The sequence below is a fragment of the Hetaerina americana genome, unplaced genomic scaffold, assembly GCF_022747635.1.
Source record: "Hetaerina americana unplaced genomic scaffold, ioHetAmer1.1.p SCAF_5, whole genome shotgun sequence".
In the NCBI taxonomy this organism is placed as follows: Eukaryota; Metazoa; Arthropoda; class Insecta; order Odonata; family Calopterygidae; genus Hetaerina; species Hetaerina americana.
This window is the reverse complement of record NW_027287095.1, coordinates 30,820,846-30,841,744: the sequence shown is the minus strand read 5'-3', so window position 1 is coordinate 30,841,744 and position 20,899 is coordinate 30,820,846. Positions and strand designations below refer to the sequence as shown.

Genomic DNA, 20,899 nt, shown 5'->3' with positions numbered 1-20,899 from the left:
ACGCCACGGAATTTTGATTTGCATTCTGCGGTCAGAAATAGGTGCTTTGGGGATCAAAAACCCGCGAAGGAATGGGGGCAGGTGGAAATCTATTCATCGAAGCATGAAAATGGGCTCGGAAAGCCTTTTTTTTCATCGGAATTTCAATCTCCGCGCTGGTATACCTGTGCCGAGGACGTAATTGACGTGGGAACCACATTTAAAATAGTGGTTGGACTGTTCTGCCGCGAAATGTTAGGGGGACGAGTCACGAAAGGAGAATAAACGAGTTTGAAAGTGAGCCGGAAGTCGTTCTCAAGTTAAGTCACCACCCTACCGGAGCGTGGAAAGTGAGACCTACAGTTTTTTCTCCTGCTCCTTCAACGGGGAAAATGCGGGTGACGTGTTAAGTGGTGGTTTTCGCGGAGCAGCCGCTTGACTCCTGGCGTACTCTCTTGAGGGAGGGAGGGCGAGGGAGCGAAAGAGGGAAGAGATAGGGAGAAAGGGTGAGCGGGATTTGCGAACGCTCGAGTGGAAGGCTTTTTCCCGAGCAGGAGAGTGTTCCAGCAACAACTTGTTAAGGCGGGAATGGAATATTGAATGGGATTCCGAAATACATTTCCACTTTCCCTCCTGCCCTCAATGTTCTGCCCAGGTCGTGTGACCGTCAGTGTGTATGTACGATTTTTAGGGCTGTGCTGCTGCTGTTGCTTCCCCTTTTTACCGGTGTTGAATATTATCCCGGCGTAACTTATCTTTCGTCGCATGAAAACGCAGCACTCCTTCCGTAATAAAAAAATTCCATGGATTTCTTTATTCGGAAGAGAAGGTTCGTCTGAGTTCTCTTCTGCCAGAAGTGGGTGCTTTGAAATTGTGATTTCCTGTGGACTGTACGGACGAAAGTTGTGTGGCGGGATTTTCCTACTTGAACTGTAACTTCGCTTAAAAATCGCGGACTTAAGGTTTTGGAAAATCTTCTTTTGGAAAGCAGAGAAGGACTCATGCAGGTCTCGATCTTTTGAATGCGTAATGGGTAAGTGGGCTATATTAAAAAAAAAATTTCATGTTCCATTAATATTTTTGCTCTTAAGATTGGAAAATAGTTAAAATGGGTAGCGTGCCATTTTACGAGGGAATGGCACGCTACCGATCCGCGGGGTCATAAAATTTGGTTAAAGTGATGTCTATCAGTGATTTAGATTTCATTGTGAATATCATCGTAGTCAAGTCTAAGAAAGAAGTAAAATGGCTCTGTTCTTAACGAACATTATTATCAATAGATGAATACAATATCTTTTTCTATCCCTTATCTGAATTTGATGTTTTTAATTTTTTGTCATTACCATTTTTTTCAGGCATTGATGGATTGTTTTTTTTGTAGTAGCGAGTTTGATGACTTCACGAAAAGAGGATTCGTGTTTGAGGACAAAATTTTTTTCCAAGGTGGAAAGTTCTTTTCAGAATTGTAACAGTAATTAAGCGCTAGAGCCATTTAAAGGTAATGTAAAAGAAATGTGCTACGCCGTCCTCTAGAGTAGGTGCGTTCTATACCACTAAACGCCGCACAAGTTTCGTTTTGCGTACGCATCTTAGACATAGGGATATCCTCCACTATTTCTCCTATCCGTGATTCTAAGTCTTATCCCTATTTTCTCACATATTCTAAGAGGTCTACAATGCTCGCTAATTCCCGCCGAGCACACGTGGGTCTCGCTCGCGCGTTCGGGTTTTCTTCCCACGCCCTCGATAGTGAGTAGGAGGCACGCGCACGTGTCGTATCATTTATCGAGACAGCTATGTGCGTTGGATATCAAAAAAGGACCTTAAATTTCGGCATATATTTGTCCGTGGTAAATCGGTGCGATACACTTCTCAATTTTTGGATAAAAATTAGCGATGAATTTCGTTCATTGTTTTCTTTCCCGCTAATAGAGACTTTCAAAATTTTGATTTCCTGTCCAATCTTCCGAGTTGTCAAAAAACGAGAAATATATTATTTTCGTATTAATTGATTTTTGATATCTGTACATGGTAATCTGTATTTTCGATGTATGCATTGGTCTCGAAAAGGACGGAATACAGATTAAATATTCTGTATTCAGTGATATTTTGAATTATAATTTTTTCTTGAATAATTTTATCAGGGAGAAGGTGCAAAGTTGCATTGGATAATTTAATTGAGAGATGATTCCAAAGAAACATTGAGGAATTTTAATTATATCTCTATAGCTTGGTTTTGTAGGGTACGGTTAAATGGTCTTTGAGACAAGATGACAAAGGCAAAGATCGAAAGATTTTGAGATGAGGGTGGGGAGATGTGCGGAAAAGGTGAAATGACTTGAAAGGAAAATAAACAAAAAAGTGCACGGCATGGTGGGGATGGATTATCGGGTGAAATCAAATGGAGGTAGGAAAGTTGGATGCCGAGCATTTCAATTAGCGATAGGATGTTAAAGACTGTGATAGATGGGAGAAGGTGAAGCAAACGAGGAGGAGGTGGAAAATGCATATTGTACGAAATGAATGGAGGAAGGAATTATGAAAATTGAGGAAAGGTATATTTTAATACCATATGTTTAGTTGTTTCTTCAGAAGGGGCAAAAAATGTATCACCGTTCAAATATGGCCCACCCAAAATGCACCTTAAACATTAGACTACTTAATAATAATATTCACAAAATTTAATTACTTTGAAATAACTGAAGGAGTTGCAAGAAAGTTAATTTTAGGAAAAAATCTTTAGTTTGTATCAAAATGCAGAAATTTAGAAATTTAGAAATTTTTTGTCGTGACCGAGGACGGAACCCAGGCCACGCAGTGTAAGAGGAAGACTCGGAAGCTTATTTGATCAAAGCACTCAGCTGGAAATCGAGGAATCCGGATTCGAGTTCCGGTCATTGAGAAAAATTTCGGTACCGTAAAATGTGTACAGTTGGATTTCTCTATGTAATTCAGTTCATTATCTCTTATTCAACAATCTATATTTAGCGAATCAATGATTAATGAATTTATCGTTCATCTTGTTACATTTTTCTCGGAATATTTATGTTACATATTTAATATGAATGTCTCCTAAGCAGCAAAAGATTTCATTTCCAATGTAGACGATGAAAATTAACTAAATACATTTTTTTGAAATGCGTGAATTAAAGCGCCTAAAGGTTAAAAGGCCATTAATGGAATTATTTCAGGCAGACTGTAGATGTTGCCGGGCCAGTGAGTAATATCAAAGGTCAACTTCATAAATCATCGCCTGAAAAATATTATGACAGGTGAGCGAATCAGAATAAATGTTCCGTGAAAGCACGAAATTTGCGGACATGATAATCTTACTGCAGGAAATCCCAATGATAATGAAGCAAAATATCCCCCAGTATTTAAAGATAAAAACATTTTACCAGCGGCGATTCTGTTAATAGCAAAATGACCCTTCAAAGAGATAGGGAAACTATAATAATGAAACTGCATTTCATTCCTTCACCCTTTTGTGGGAACACCATTGTTTATTATTTTTTATTACACTTCACATTACATTATATTTTATTATACTTTATTTGGAAAAGAATTTACGGTTAAGTAAGAGTTATGAGAATTTTTTTTACCGTGTCAAATAAAACCGCATGGATTTGATTCTGGTTAATCTCAATTTTGGATCGGAAACGTATTTTTTTGGTCATTTTTGCAATTGAATTTATGATTTATTCTGCCTTTTGAATTTTTAAAGGAACGCCGGCGCAGTTTAATAACTGCCGTGCGATATCAAATTTCAGCATCACCTGAGTCAATATTACACGATGTGTCGTTACAGGATGCCCAGTTAGGGTAGCAATTCCGTATTGCGGAAATCATTGGTAGTCGCCCGTCGTTTTGGGCTGATTGGAATTGTGTGCTGCAGCAGTCCTCTTAGCGAATTGCGTCCTTTAGCGAGCGGGAGAAAATTCACTAGATACGTTTTGTTCCATCAGCTTTTCCATCAGATTACGGTTTTAGTAGCTTGGAATGCCAATCACCGAAAACGACATCGGCGTTCGGCGTTGACGCCATTGTCGTTCGGAGGGCTAGTTCTCATGTGGTAGAGTGGACTTCGTTGCGGAAGTAACGCTTTTAAAATTTTACAACTCTTTCGAGTATAGTTCTGTTGTTTTTCCATGGCAATGGACCAATTAAGTTGGAAACGACTTTTTTATATCAGTAAGTAGAAAAAGTTAATCGGTCGACGTAGGAGAATACCAGTTTCAGACATTATGTAGTCTACTTAATCTGAATTATATCTTCAGCCAACTCGCACAATAAAAACTAACTGTAAATTCATTGCAAGTCTCAATAATCCACATCTTGGCGTACTTTAATATAATTTTCAATTTAATAAGATTATTATGTCTACGATATTGATAATATAATTTAATAAGAAAAGGAATAAATACACCATGTTTAAAGTGAATATTAATAATTGGCAACATTTCTCATAACGGCAAATTATTTCTTTGTTTTAACCTAACGTGAGTATATAATATATATATTACTATATACTCGGTATTTCGGTAATTGAGACTTTCATTGGAAATTTATATTTTTTCGACAATAATGAGTATTATGTATTATAAAATAGATTAAAAGGCTCGTGGATACCGGTATGAATTTTGTTGGTTTTATGCCAATTATTGAAAGATGAATGCTTGCTTAAGTTGACAAAATTGGCAAAGTGTAAAATTAGTATTCCCAGCACCGTTCATAGCGGTAAATGTTTTCTTCGTGTTTATCGAATTTAATTTTATCTTTCTTTATGCTCATGAATTTTTTAATACGTAGATTATTTTTTCGAAGAAAATAATAAATTTTACTATCACGAAACAGTAAACGCATGATAGATCTCCGAACGTTTATGATCACGCAATTAAAAATAATAAATTGGCTAAATTGATTTACTTTTTAATTTTTTTTCGTTTGATTTTGGTAATATCACTAATTTGGGCGTTAGTTATTAGTAGGACCTTTTTACTAATAACTTGTATCACAAAAATTCTCAAAATTGAAGGAAGTTGAATGGTTTATTTATTTTAATAATTAGATCATATAATAGGAATGCCATTTTAATGTTTGGTGTTGTTTTGATCCACACATGAGCGTTTTTATCACTTCTAACTAATAGTAAGACATAATCAGAAAATTTTATCTTTCATTTCTCCTTTTTGATATTTCTATCACCCTCTAATGATATGTTTCTATCGCTCCGTTGAGTAGTAAGGCTGGGCTTACCAGAATTCACCCTCCCGAGGTAATTGGGTAGCAGGTTTGTTCTGGCATATATTTTCCTGCCCGTCACTTTTTGTAACTATTCTTTTAACTAACTTCTATTACGTGATTTAGAAAGAGAAAGTAGCTCATTAATGCTCATTCGATTAAACGTAGCATTATATGGTACTTTAGATTGGAGCGTACACGGTGTTGGAGTTTCATAAATAAGTCCTGATTGACCAATTAAGACTATCGAAGCTGAAGTTTCCTCTTAAGGAAAATGCCATGAAGGTGTTAAAGACTTCATGGTCTCTTAAGGTAAATTTAGATGAAAGTATATAGAAGGGAGGATAAGGAAATTTTCGAGAAAATTTAATTACTTCTAGTGTTAAAATTAAAATGAATCCTTTCGTGACGACTTACGGCAAGTTGATAAACATTCACAGAAACGACCTAAAGCTGGTGAATGACATTGTTATATGCATCGAATATCATTGAAGTATTTTTGTTTCATGCACTGATGAACTGCACATGCACTAATGTGAAAAGATGAGAAGACGCAAGGATGATTCCAGTGGAAAGTTTTTTTTGATAGTATGTGGATTATTAAATAAATAAATGTTTGCTTAAGGTGCCAAATTGGCAATGTATATAAGTTAACTCATCCTAACATATTTTATGGGAAAAAGTTAGGTGCATCTGGATAAAGATGGATCAGTAATGGAAAAGTATGAATGAAGCGTGATACGCAGGTATTAGAAAAACGAATTGGAGTGGAATCAGTAAACATATAAGAGGGACGAGTTAATTTTTTGAAAGGAAAGAGGGTGATCGAGTAATTAAGGGTTGTCTTTTGTCCAAGATACTCCCGAGATGAGAATAATATGGAGCCCTTAGAACAGAAGAATGTGTATAAAAAATTGTGCTAAAGTGAGAGAGGTGTGAGGAAAATTTAAGGAGAGGGCAGTATTGAATACATTAGGGAAATAGAAATTAACCTTCCGAAACGACTTAAACGCATGGGTGTTTAAAAACCTTGCCTCCGCACATAAGAGATTCCATTGCGACCATATACCTGGATAATATCTACAGATTTTTTGTGGTGGTTGTTGTCGCTAAAAAAATACAACATTGCATTTGGAAAAATCTTTTAATCGGCGGTTGCACGAATATACGTAATGGATACTGATGAATTTAGTTCATTTCGTCATTCGCTTGCTACACTTTTAATGGAAGAGCATGATTGCCTCTTTTAAAGTGACTTGGTAAATGGATGTGGTCTGGCGAGCCTGTATCTATGTTCTGATGAGTATATTTCTCACAAAATGCTCGCCCTTAATGGATCGTCGTAAAGCGCATTTAATAATTTTACGGGTGCATGCCGTAAATCTTCCCGGCCATTAATCCCACCCTTCGCTCTCCGACGCTCGCTCGCAACCAATGTTTGTCTTTGCAGACCTCGACCTCGATTATCTGGAGAAGAGGGGGATGGTGGCGGGCGGGGACTGGATGAAGGACGAGGAGGGGAGCGACGAAGAGGAAGAGGAGGACGTGGAGGAGGAAGAGGAGGAGGAGCAGGAGGAGGAAGACGAGGACGCGGAGTCACACCACAATCCCATCGCATTGCCGGATGACTACAGCCCACCGGAAACTTCGGACCTCGTCAAGATCATTCTTCTCGGCGCGCCAGCCGTAGGGAAGACTTCTATCATCCAGGTGAAATGTCCATTCTAAACAAATGAGCCTTCGGGCCCATACATCAGAGAGATACTTCCACACTGACGACCCCTGAGCACTTTGATCTGTAATCAAGTTTATTCGAGGGGGCCAATTCCAATTTATATCAATTCACGTACCTCTGGTATCCGTAGTAAGTGTAAGGCAAGATTTTTTTTTCATGTATCCCGCTTTACTTCCAGGTGAACTGTAGTTCTGTCTCAGTGGTTTATCGATCGCTTTGCCGTGATGCTTGTTTTCCCACCGGTGGTGTCCATATTGCGAATCCAAATTTCATCACGTACCATTGAAATGAATTGCACGATAGTAGCTCGCATTACTTCCTTTCGGCGCAGTTCGTCGTCATGCCGCAGTGAGGCATTTATAACGGGGAAATTACGTAAATCGGGGAGGCTCATGATTGACCTCATCTAAAGAGGGAAAACGATAGTTTAATTTGAATTCTTTTACCTTCGGCTTATATGTACCTATTACATAAATATCCCACCTGGAAAATGTTCACAATTCCTTAATGTGGATTTAAGATTAAAAAGTGGTGTTGGTTATTAAAGTGCTTAAGTTCCAATGATGTATATGACCAATTTGATAACCTATTATCTTAATATTGGATTAAGTAGAGTATAAAAAATTGAGCTTCCAAAGAAATTCTGACCCTCTTTATGTTTCGCTGGGCATATTATTTCACGTATTTAGGCATTAAGGAGAGTATTCGTTGATTGACATGAAAAATCAAAATGAATTCTTTCAGCATGTATTTTTTATCGCGATTAGCATTTATTATTCTTAAAGTCCATGAATAACCTTGATATATTACATTTTTAAAGTTGCCCTTTCAGTAATTATATCAATAAATTGAACCAATTAATGTAATGTTGCAATAGTAGAACTCACAGTAGAACAGTATAGTATCAAACTCACAAATGTCACAATTTCCGAGTACTAGCTAAGAACGCTGAGCAAAGAGGAACGGTAATACTATTGTTACGTCACATTCAATCCGTCTAACAGTGAGAATGTTACATCAAATCCATTTTATTTTAGAATGTGCGTTTTACGATCCAGATAGCTTTAGGGGAGGAGGTTGAAACTTGTGTTGGCGACGGTCCCATCCTCAATGAATTCACCTTTCACCTATACTCACCAGCGTGACCGGCAAAAGGGCAAATAGAGGTGAAGCAGAGGCATGGTCATTCTCAAAATTATTAGTAGGAATTCCAGTAATTCACATGAATTCCATTGAGAGCAATCAATTAAGGATCACTAGCACTTGTTCCCTTTGACCTTTGTTCTTTAACTCTGGGCGAAATGAGAGAAAGTCCCCAAAAAGCGAAGACATGTCTAATTTCACTTTCAAATGTTTCAAATATTGCTGTTAATGGGTTTGCCTAACATCAATTCGAATCTTCTGATTGCAACAAGAAATATGGTCCTCAAATTATAGCTTGAGGGAGTGCAGCCAATATGATACATATGATTCGAAAAAATATAGTAATCATCCTTAAGAATGATAATTATTGCCATTTTCATTTTGAATAAATCAAAAGCGTTTTTATGTGGGATATTTTATATACTGCATGAGAAACATAATGAGGAACAAACCGATGACAATTTTGTGGCAACAAATGGAACGTAAAATAAAATGTGATGCGGTAATACCAATTGTTTGATCTCCAAATAGTGCTGAAATACCATAATCTCTTTCACAGCTTCCATTAATATGAATGTGTTTGACTTAAGGCAACCGCACTAAGCCACTGCTATCCGTTGTTGGAACTATAGAATGCCCTTTAGAGGCATGGAACAAAGCTTTCATGTTCTGAGCGATAAAATGATGTTTCCCAATTAGCAGCTAAGCTGCAGATGAGATAGTCTATAAGATTAAGGCAATTAAATATCACGAATTGAAACGGAAAATTTATGGCATTAGCTAAATAAATCTATCTGAAAAATTACAAAGCGACCGAGAATGAGCTAATAAAAATTATTCAGGAATGAAGACATGATAACCCTGTACAGCTCAATATCAAATATTTGTAAGATGGGTCAATTGACTAAGAAGAATACGATCGTCCTTAACCTGAATATCAAAAGAGCAGAAATGTATTGAAACAATGACAATTGCATGGAAGGTTCAAACTAAAATAGAGAGAAAAGCAGAGAAGATCCAAGTGACGATTATTTGGTTTAAAAGAGGTAGAAAAGCAACATAATCTATTTTCCCTCTATGTATCAACGTACAGAAGATGGTCGAGAAGGTCAACGGACCTTTATTGCATTCATGGATCTGGAGCAAGCTTTTGACAACGTAGAATGGAAATCAATACTGTTTCTATTGAAAGAAATTGGTTTCAACTGCAACGATATAGTATTGAAGCGTGCTCTATATTCGAAGAGGACCAAAGCTGTTTGGCGCGGTTGAATCAGAGAAGAAGCTAAAAGAGATTTACATGCGAGAATTTCTCCATATTAATAACTTACCATTTGACGTATAGCGTGGGAAAGAGATGGAAAGAATCGAGGAAAAGATGAAATACGGAGTAGAAATACACGTAGATTGGGAGCATAAGGGGGATCGGGATGGTTCGGTGGCTAACGTACAGGATTCCCACCGAGAGGGTTCAAATCCAGGAGACAAATATTTTTCATTGGTATCCCTATCTCTACTTGAGGTGATTTGTGAAGAGCACTTTGAGTGAGTATGACGTCCGTCGGATGGGACGATAAACTGCGGACCCCTTGGTGCCTTTCGACAAGAGTAGGATAATGTCGACGGCGGGTTTTTCTCCGCTCTTCCTTTCCCATCTTCCCTAATGGCGCAAATGGCCTTAGCTGTCGGTCGCCTCCCATAAAAAACTACTACTTGGGCACATATATCGCCATTTAGTGATTCCATAGCCATCTGTACTGGGGAGAAAGAATACCTGCCGAGGGTCCACCAGTGTGCGGTGAGAAGGGAACAAAAAATATTAACCTTAACATAAACAAAAATATCAATAATTTAATAGTTTGCAGTCGAATTAAGGAAGATAATATTTAAGCAAAATCATGGGAAGATATAAATTCGTAAATAGGTTTGCCGATTAGAGCATTATTGATGATAGAAACAAGAGGAAGATGGTGAACAAAGTTGCTTAGGCGAAAAAGGTTTTCAATTAGATGAAACAACTACTAAAGCTAAAAATTAATGCATAGATGTAAAAACCGGTATTAATCAATAGGTAGAGTTCGCTATAATAGTGCTGAGACACTTGGAGTATTGTAGAAGATGAATGAGTATTAGAAGCAGTAAAATCAACATCCCACTGACTAGCTCAGAGAGTAAAATAAATCGAACAGCAAACGAAGAAGTACTTCAAAGATTGTGGGAAGGAATAATCCTCTTAAGGGCTTTAGAAGAAGAAACAGAAACCAAATGGATACATCCTAGGGTGCGGTAGCATTCAAAAGGACAAAACTTAGCGAGTGATGGATGGAAGAATTAAAAAGATGGCCAATGATGATGAATTACGGAAATCAAGAGACAGAAGTGGATGGCGCATGAAGGAATAAAGAGGCTATCAGGAGGCTGGGTGACTGGGAATGTTTTTACAAACCATTATTTGAACTGATGACCGTAGTAAGAACGAATATACATTTAACACTTTTGAAAATATATGATTGCATGTATCCACTTGGACGTTCGTTTCCATCTCTTAAGATTTTATATTCATCTAGTCTATTTCCATCTATAGAATGTGTCTCGTTAAATTGAATCTCACATTGAGACAGCACGAATTTAGATGTAATAAGTACGTATGTACTTGAGTAAATTCTTCCCTAAATCAGAATTAATATACTCTTGTTTTAAAAATATAACCTTATTCGCAAGGAACATATTTAAAAACTGTTAATATTTTCGTGTCCAAATAAATATTGCTATAGTTGGTGGTCTGATGCATTTTGGCCTGGCTTGGCATTATTGTTTTGTTTACTGGAAATTAATTTGGCCGCTATATATTTTAAATGCTGATTAAATGGATTGCCATATCTGGGTAGCGATGGGATGTGGCCGCCCCAAAAAAAATATCTCCAAAAATGTCTTTACATTTTTATTGAGCAAGTGTATTGGAACAAAATAACACTAAAGGCATATACTGTCTCTCGTGGAAATCGGAAGGCTAGGAACTTAAGTATTGTCGACCAAAAATGGGAAAAATGTGCATAGAGACCGGCTAAATAATTTGCTCTTCGATTTGCAAGACAAAGTACTGAAGTATGCAGCGATGACGATGAAAAATGTAAAAAGAGTAGGAATTCTTTGTTGCTGAGAAATAGGCAACGTATAAAAAATATTTATGTATGTACACATATTTTTTTATACATATATATATATATATATATATATATAACACTTTTTGAAAGACTCACGGACGTGAATAATAATGTATAACACTTAGCACTAGTGGACACAGACAAAAACACAGAAACACACAAAAAAAGAGACTCACTATTTTTCGAATTTTCGGTGGTCGTTGCCACCTTTATCAAGGAGGAGAGGGACAGAACTGAAGGGAATACGAGGGCTGGAGCGATGGATGGAAGGGGAAGGTGGGGAGGGAATTCCGAAGGGACGGGTTTGGAGGGGCAGCGTTAGAAGGGTGGGGAAAATGTAGAAGGTGATGGGGGTGGAAGGGGGATGAAAATATAATTAGAACAGGGTAATTAGTGCCTAATATTGATTCCTGGCCAGTTCCAGGACTCCAAAAGCCAGATGAAGGATTGCTCTAGTGTTTTCAGTTTCAGAGGAGGATCAGAGGGTGGGAGGGATGCTATGATTGATACACTATAGCATTTATCAAAGGGAGTATACACCGGTCACTCTGAGTTTCTTTCGGCGTGCATCACATTAGGCATTATTCCCAATGGTTTACGTACAAAATTCCCACTTTCGGGCTTACCTCCCCAACTGCGTCCTTCCTTGAATATACTAACATTCCAACACTCATTTTTCCTCTGTCACTTTATACGAAATCAGTACTATCATCTCATTGCCGCATATCAAAATTCAATAAACTCCCTGATTAAAATCATTTCCTTGACCGCGCCACATCTCCTACACAGAGTAGAAGAGACTCTTAGGGCGTCCGCGCGCTCGCTACAACGTCGGCGTCAAAAATTACTCAGGAAACTTTCCAACCTCTGCATGTCGCACTTCCGAGAAGGTCTCCAATTACCGCTAAGCCTGGCCACCCTCCCCCCTCCTCCCCCACCCCTACACCTCTTCAAACCGGACCTTGCTTCCATGTATAATCTGCCTCCACCGAACCCTCGAGGGCCTTTCCCCCAAAGACACCCCCGCTCCAGACCCTCCAGACCCACCACCCCCATCCCGCCAGACGAAGACACGGACGCCGCAAGCCACGTGGTTAACCTTTCTTCCAAACCCCTTAGCCCAAATATGGCCTCCCTTTTGAACAAGGGCCTCTCTTTTACCCCCACCCCCAGAGTAAACCACGTGACAATCCTCGCGGACGTATTGCATTTCTGCCGGAATCTCCGGTGGAAGGCATTTTGGGATTCCCAACCGTCACTCCAGCAAGTTTCCAGACCCCTTCACAACGCCTTACATAAATTCAAGCCGGCTTCTGCCCGAGAACCCAATCCCCTCCCCCCAAATCATCCAATTGAAATTTTTATAAACCTTCTCCTGTCCAGAATTTCCAACCCGTCTTTCCTCAAGACCCTAAATCCTCGACCCAACCTGTCTCCAACCGAATCCACTGAACTAAAAAGGCTAATTAAGGATCCTAATATCATCATTACTTCCGCGGACAAAGGTTCAACAGTTGTTGTCTTAAATAGATCGGATTACATAACGGAGGTTGACAGGCAACTCTCGGATACGTGCGCATACCGGCAAATCCCCGAAGACCCAAACCCCGCACTTCAGAAGGAACTTATTGAATTTCTCGTGTCCAACGGGCCAAATGAGGGTCTATCTCCTTCAGACCTGGACCTCCTCTCCCCTCCCCACCCACGCACCCCTCATTTCTATATCCTTCCAAAGATTCACAAGCCTGGGAATCCCGGTCGTCCGATTTTATCCTCCCGTCACTCCCCAACTGAAAGAATCTCTGCATTTGTAGACCACTATCTCCAACCGATAGTCCATTCCCTACCGTCATACACCAAAGATTCTTACCATTTCCTGGAAAGGCTAAAATCAACCTCCCTCCCTCCAGATACTGAGATCATTATGGCCACCATAGATGCAACATCCCTATACACATCGATTCCCCACTCAGAAGGTCTCTCCGCTCTCAAACATTACCTCTCCCAACGCCCTGAGCCACACATACCCAGCACAGATTTTCTCCTTAGTCTTTCCGAGTTCATCCTCACCCGCAACTCCTTTTTCTTTAACGACAAATTCTTCTTACAAATCAAGGGCTGTGCCATGGGTAGCAGGTTCAGCCCTTCCTATGCAAACCTCTTTCTTGGTCTCGCAGAGAAGAAATTCCTGTCAAAACAACCACTGAAACCTCTATTGTGGCTCAGGTACATCGATGATATCTTCCTCCTCTGGCAATATGGTACCGATTCCCTGAAAGCTTTCATTTCCGACCTCAATGCTTCGTCCTCTATTTCCTTCAGTTCTACAGTATCCTCCTCCCAAATCACCTTCCTAGATGTAAATGTTACATTAAGAAACCAAACATTTCACACCTCTGTACATATTAAACCCACAAACAAACAGCAATACTTACACTACAATAGTTGCCACCCATATCACACAAAACGCTCCATTCCTTACTCCCTATCCACAAGGGGACACAGAATTTGTAGTGACCCTGATTCCCTTGATTATTTCCTTTCAAGTCTACACTGTTCCCTCCTAAAAAGAGGTTATCCCGAATCCCTCCTGAACAAAAGAATCCGAAAACATGCGTACACTCCCAAACCTTCCTCCACCGCGGAACCCCACCCTCTCTCAATTTGCACTACATACTTCCCGGGCTTAGAATCTATACGATCAATCCTGAAAGACCTCTACCCTATCCTAAAAAATCATAATGCCACCGCCAACCTTTTTCCCAAATGCCCCTCAGTTACTTTCAAACGCCCCGCCAACCTATCCGATCTCCTCAAATCAACAAATCCACTCCTTAAATCCCCAACCCGTCCTAAAACCACTCCAACGCCTTGCAATAAACCCAGATGTAAAACATGCCCTATTTTCAAAACCAAAATCCCATCCCTCTCCCACCCGCTTTTTAACTCTCTCCCACCAATTCCCTCCTCTACTTGCACTTCTAGCAATGTAGTGTACCTTCTGAAGTGCCAACTGTGCCCGGCCTATTATATTGGGCAAACCACCACACCCCTCAATATCAGAATCAACAACCACCGAGCCTCATGCAAAAACTCTTCCTTCATTGACATGCTCCCTATCCCCAAACACGCCTCCGAACACAACACTCCCTTTGATAAATGCTATAGTGTATCAATCATAGCATCCCTCCCACCCTCTGATCCTCCTCTGAAACTGAAAACACTAGAGCAATCCTTCATCTGGCTTTTGGAGTCCTGGAACTGGCCAGGAATCAATATTAGGCACTAATTACCCTGTTCTAATTATATTTTCATCCCCCTTCCACCCCCATCACCTTCTACATTTTCCCCACCCTTCTAACGCTGCCCCTCCAAACCCGTCCCTTCGGAATTCCCTCCCCACCTTCCCCTTCCATCCATCGCTCCAGCCCTCGTATTCCCTTCAGTTCTGTCCCTCTCCTCCTTGATAAAGGTGGCAACGACCACCGAAAATTCGAAAAATAGTGAGTCTCTTTTTTTGTGTGTTTCTGTGTTTTTGTCTGTGTCCACTAGTGCTAAGTGTTATACATTATATATATATATATATATATATATATATATATATATATATCTTCGAAATGGAACGCTCTTCGGCGACGCACAAATATATATAGTAAATACACAGATGTAGATTTTTAAACCATAGAAACACAAAGAAAGGACACACACATATACTGTTTTGACGTTTCGACGGCACGGCCTTCGTCATCAGAATAATCATTTATATATATATATATATATATATATATATATATATATATATATATATATATCTAAAATAGGAAAATACATCTATGTCAGGTAAAAATACAAAAAAACAAAACATTGTGAATACGTTGGGTACCAAAATCTTACTAGTGACCAAGAAATAAAAAAGTATTTGCATATTGTAAGACCTAGTCTATCACCGTCAAATTTGGAATTCATATTGCCTCTTACGCTTTTTTAAAACTGCTGCTAGCAGAAATAAGCGTATAGACTGACAAAGTTGTGTATATATTTTTCATATGCAATAAGGCGCCATATAGAGGTCAGTATTTACGAGTCGGGTTGGCCATTCTGTCAATATAGACGCTAGAGTTTACATGATGATATAGTCAATTGACAGATGCATACGATGTTTCCAATATGAATATTAAATTAGATGCACGTTATGGTCGATATTACTCAACATACTACGGCACTCTTTTGCGCAGTATTTCTAGGAGTTTCACGTGAAAATTACCATTCACTGTCTATCTACGAAGCACAAAACGTTTGGGGCTAGCGCCTTTTGGGTCAAAAAACACGATGATAATAGCAATAGTTATTTTTGGGACGGACCCTGTGAATTAAGAAAATGGAATGGTAATAGAGACATGGGAGAAACTGGAGATAGGAATGACAGGCAGTGGGGAACAGATAAAATCTATAAGGTTGGCAATGGATCAGGTTTTAGTCAGCCAGTTGAAGATCAGTTTACTGTAGTGTAGGCTGCCAGGTTTGGTTTTATTAGGCGAGGCTAATAAATGAAGTGTGCTATGTGTCAATCCAAAGCCTACTCTGAAAGAATTACAAAATAATGATAATATATTTTTCAATTCAAAAGTGAATCAAAATGGTTCCGCGAAATAATAAATTTCTGCGTAGATTTATTAATCATAAAATAAATTTTAAAAACATTTTTCTATCAGAGTGAAAGCCGCCTACGATTTTAGGCGTTCATCCAACGCTGCTAGCGTTGACGGGGTCTATAAATTAGGTGAGGGAAGGATGAAATAATTCCCAAATATTTTGGACTTGTGATACTTGTAGTTGTGGTCTTTTAATTTGTTTGCTGCGGTCCACATGAGATCTTTGACGGAAACGTTCATTTCGCTTAGAGTTGCTTATTCAGGAAAGCCACGGTCAAACAACTCGACCTCCCTTAAATTAACCGACTGGTTTAATTCTCCCGCGCCGTTGGTGAAGCATTAATCATTCGACCAAGATACTGTGTGTCATTTTGAAAGCTAGAATATGGATAGTAGGTCATTAATAAATGAATTATTTTTTGCCAGAGGTGAAGTAGAACAAGTGAGTAATTGAGCTTACGGCGGGGATTATTAGTATCTGTATTTAAAAAGGTTGCTCGACTGTAAAATTATAAACACCATGTCGCTTACATAGTAATACTAGGATTTCAGTTCAACTTAAATTTATCTTAGAAATAATGTTATTTCCTATTAAATTCACTCAGCCTTTTGATCACCCAAAACATAAAAAAATGTTTTTTTGCTAAAAGTGTAGGAGGCTAATCGTCTTTGTAGAAATCCAAGGCCGATCTGAAAGCAACTAATTAGCGTATTTTTTGTGGAAATTGGGTGATAACTCTAAAACGTGACAGAAACATTCTAATGAAGGTTTTACCAAAATTAAAATATGATTTTGTCGGATTCGGAGGGCACCATAGGGAGGGCTTTAATGTTGAAACTCGGAGGAACGTGTCAGAGTGAATGCCATTGGCGGCAAAGTACCTCCGAACGGGCAGACGCAATTTTAACTGTCCACTCAGCAGCAATGCGTGACCGGCTGAGTATTACGGTAATTCGTCAGTTCCGTTTTAAATCTGTCCTCATAATTCGTGGACGTTTTCTGTTCGTTGAAAATCCACCCTGAAATGCAATATAATGAAACCGTTTTTATTTCGTTCTCAGTTGACACTATAAAGCATCCATTAAAATGAATTCCGTGTGTTTGGTAACCCACTTTTTCTTTATGACTAGCTGCCGAGAGATGATAACATTGCCGTTCATAGGGATGAATTGCGTTCGCACGTTTGAATTCATCTCATTAAAGGTGTGAACATCGTTATCTGAGCCCGAGTATCATGTTACAATTAAAATTCTTGTATTACAGTCACGGGAAGTCTTTGCTTCTGTCATTAACGAGTGGATTAATAAACAGAAAAGCGTTACTAACGAGATCATATTTAACTAATGGAGGTCTAAAGAGTGTCGGAATGTGCATGTACGTGATAAAATGAAAAGAACGAAGTGGATGTTCCTGTGACGCAATCATCTAATCGTATTGCTGTCTAGAATTAAATTATTGCAATTATTATCATTGCATTTATGTAAATTATGCAAAACAATTTTCCATAATTCCATAAGTGAGTGATTACAATACTATTTCTTTTACTTGTCCGCACCTGGCAGTGTACATTTCTCAAACACTATAATTTTGGTATCTCCGCGAAATATTTATCAAAATATGTGTACTTAATTCTTACATATTCTTGCAGACATCCTCTAAATATCTACTTTTATATTTATTTGCTTGCGAGTTACTTGTATTTAAATTCTAAAAACCAAATATTTTTAAATAAAACCAATGTTCTTTCCCTTATTCCGCAAACTTAGTTTAAAGTAATGTAATATAATTTTAGAGTGATAAAAATGGGTGAAGTGTGCTTACATGTTCTCTTTAATGCATATCAACTTTATTTTAATGCACAGTTGATGGTATAAGTGATCATTTAAAATTGATGTGAGAAACGAAAATAAAATTGAAATGTTTGATAATAGATTCGATTGGAAGGGAAAGGCTATCGCAGGCTGTTATATTGACTGACAGATGGTCGGTATTGGGGTCGTATTCTCTTGAGCCTAAGTTAAGGGATTTTGTACCGCAAAGGCCTCCTGTACAAACTAAATGCTGCCTCGGGGTTCCCATTGTAAACGAGGACACTTGCTGGAGGCTTACCGCAGAAGATACGTCTTGCCGATCTGTCAACATATTGGAAGAGCATACTTAAGCATAGACAATCCGTGATAATAAGAGCATAGATGAGTGTGCGTTTCAGTTCTGCGTAGGTAGTAGGTCGTGCTCTATGGCTGGAGTGGGCGCTTCTCCAATGACCTTTAACCCTTTCGACTTCAGGCTTCGCAGTGCATTGACGCAAGCTGGATGCCCGGTTAGCCCTCCGCCCCTTCTCATTTGATTGAGTGCGTCTCTCAAGTAGAAACTTTTAAATGCACTCGGGTGTCGACCAAAATCCAGCTTTTTAAGTAATTTTCATCCGCTCGTCATTTTATCATGAATTGTACTCTGGTCATGAGTCTCAATTAATGGGCCCATTGTACATTTAAAAAAAAGTCTCCATGGAAAATTTTATCTAGAACGAAAACTATTCCAAAAACTAGAGCTAGGTTTCTGAAGCTGCTAGGATTCTAGGATTTAATCAAGCTCCATTAAATTATTACATCTGCAACGCTCGGAAATAATTTTGATAATTTAATTTGTGCTGATCATTTTACGTGTTTGCTACGAGTCACGTATTTGCATTCCAGTCCCAAAAAATGGCATGGACTATTAAAGCTCTAATAGACGTGACACCTCAGTGAATTGGTTGTGAATCACACTCATTATATATATTCTGACGGTTACTGTTGCCTTATTCCCGATAACATGCTATTGACTGATTTTAATTGTATGTGGAAGCATTGGCTCACGTATTCAGTGGATTCAAAAATTTTATTCGGCCATCTCAGGTCTTTGGTGATGAAATTTACACATCGTGAGCATCGCATTTCCCTCTTTAGCAATCCCACGGTGTGCCTCGAAGCCCTGTGTTGACTCTACTGCGGAATTTCTCCAACTGATGGGCTGTATCAAATTTTCCTTTTAAGGGTGATTAAAAGTCACGGTTCCATTGGTGGGATGCTCGTGGTACACATATTCCGTGATTTCATATTTTAAGAAAACATTGCTTTGTTTACTCACAGGAATATGCTATAAAGCGAGGAAAACAGAGTCAACCGTAGCGTGTGCATGATATTCATTTTTTACAATGGGAATAACAGTTGGGAGGGCTTTCCATTGATTCAGAGCTTTTTATTCTGCTGACCAATGGAATTATGTGTTCTATTACCTCCTTAAAAGTGATCATCCTGTTTGTTATTGTGGTTGTATTTAATTGCCTAGCAATTGTTTTGAGTGGTCACTTGGTGGAATATCCAAAAAATACAAAAATGCTTAGTTTTTACTGATTTCCTCTTTCGGATATTTTATTATAAAATAGAACAAAATTTATCTCTCATATTCATTCCCGTGTTTATTTAAGTTTTCTTTGATTTGCTCTGTTCTTTGCAGCAATTCGTGTGGAACGACTACTGCGAAAGATATTACCCGACCGACCGCCGGCACACCTACTACCCCTCGGTGGTCATCAACGGTCGCCTCTACGATCTCAAGATATCCGACCTCCCACCCGTCCCCTACTTCCCCGTTGACTCCCTCCTCGAGTGGACCGACTACCGCTCCTACGGACTCCGCTCGGCCACCGCCTACGTCCTCGTGTTCGACCTCTCCAACGCCGCCGACACCTTCAGACACATCAAGTGCCTCCGGGAACAGATGGCCGGTAGTCGGGACATGCGCAATGTCCCCGTCGTCGTCGTCGGCAATAAGCATGACAGACTCAACGAGAATGTCTTGATCACGAACAACAATCACCCTCCCGGTTCGTTCTTCGGCGTGACTTGTCCCCCTTCGTCACCGTCTCAGGAGTCCCCGGGCGTCGGTGGAGTTTCCCCTGCCGAGTCGCCGCAGGACGAGCAGGGCCCGACTCATGCCAGCTCGGTGCTCCTCCAACAGGCGCATCAGCAGATGTTGATGCAGCAGAGCTCTCTGGCCGTGGCGGAGGGCCGCGAGCGGAGGGAGATAGCGCGCGTGGTAAGGAAGCGTTGGAAATGGAGGTATGTCGAGTGCAGTGCGAAGTATAACTGGAGGGTGGTGGAGGTTTTTAAAGAGCTTATGCGAGCGGTGGATTCCGCGGAGGGAACACCTGGTTGTGCGAAAGGATATGGGGAGTTAGGTGGCTGTGAGCGCCTGGTTCCAAGGGTGAATGTGGTCAGGAACAAGGAAGTGATGACCGGTTTTAACCTACACTGTCACCAAAGGACGCCGGCCATATCAAATAACTTGCACAACGCACTGGATAATAATCGGTGTGAGGTTCTGTGATATGATATTTCTTTGGTAAAGATTGCTGTAATGAATTTATTTCCATGTGAGTTACATTATTACCGAATTTCTTCTGACTCGTCTTCTAAATGTGTGATAAAGAACTGTTTCTGTGTTCTTAATATGAAATTGGTCCATGATTTATTATCATTTTATTAAATATGGACTTGCTATGCATATCATTCATTAAATTAGATAAAAATCTTAGACAAACCACTTAATAATCAGACGTCAATGTGTAATAAATGAATTTTGTAAAGATATTTTGTACTTATGTTTATCATTTAACTTTTTAGAGACGCTGTGAATATTTGATCTCCCCTCATAGTGATTAAACCTTGTATGTTATAACTTACATATGTCAAATGCTGTCGATGAGTCGGCGGACGGGTAATATCGGACGGTTTCATTTGATAAGAATTAACGTATTAATACCAATGAATTATTCTCTATTACTCATGCGCACTAACCTTTTACCTATTTTAATGGTCGTTTACTTATGGGTTTAGTTGAACAAGCATAAATCCTCACCATGGCAGTGTAAACCATTCAAACAAATTGATGTTAAATTTAGAAAATCTTTCTTCAAGTTGCTTTAAATGGCCAGCAGATA

The 20,899-nt window shown here is 39.3% G+C and overlaps 1 protein-coding gene across 1 annotated transcript; it reads left to right on the top strand.

Moving 5' to 3' along the window:
* The first annotated feature begins 978 nt into the window (after positions 1–978).
* On the top strand, positions 979–20,508 carry LOC139693820 (uncharacterized). The gene is made up of 3 exons (XM_071592112.1): positions 979–1,012; positions 6,671–6,930; positions 19,414–20,508. The coding sequence occupies exons 1-3, from the start codon at positions 1,009–1,011 to the stop codon at positions 20,284–20,286; spliced, it is 1,137 nt and encodes a 378-aa protein (XP_071448213.1). The 5' UTR covers positions 979–1,008; the 3' UTR covers positions 20,287–20,508.
* The last annotated feature ends 391 nt before the right edge of the window (positions 20,509–20,899 follow it).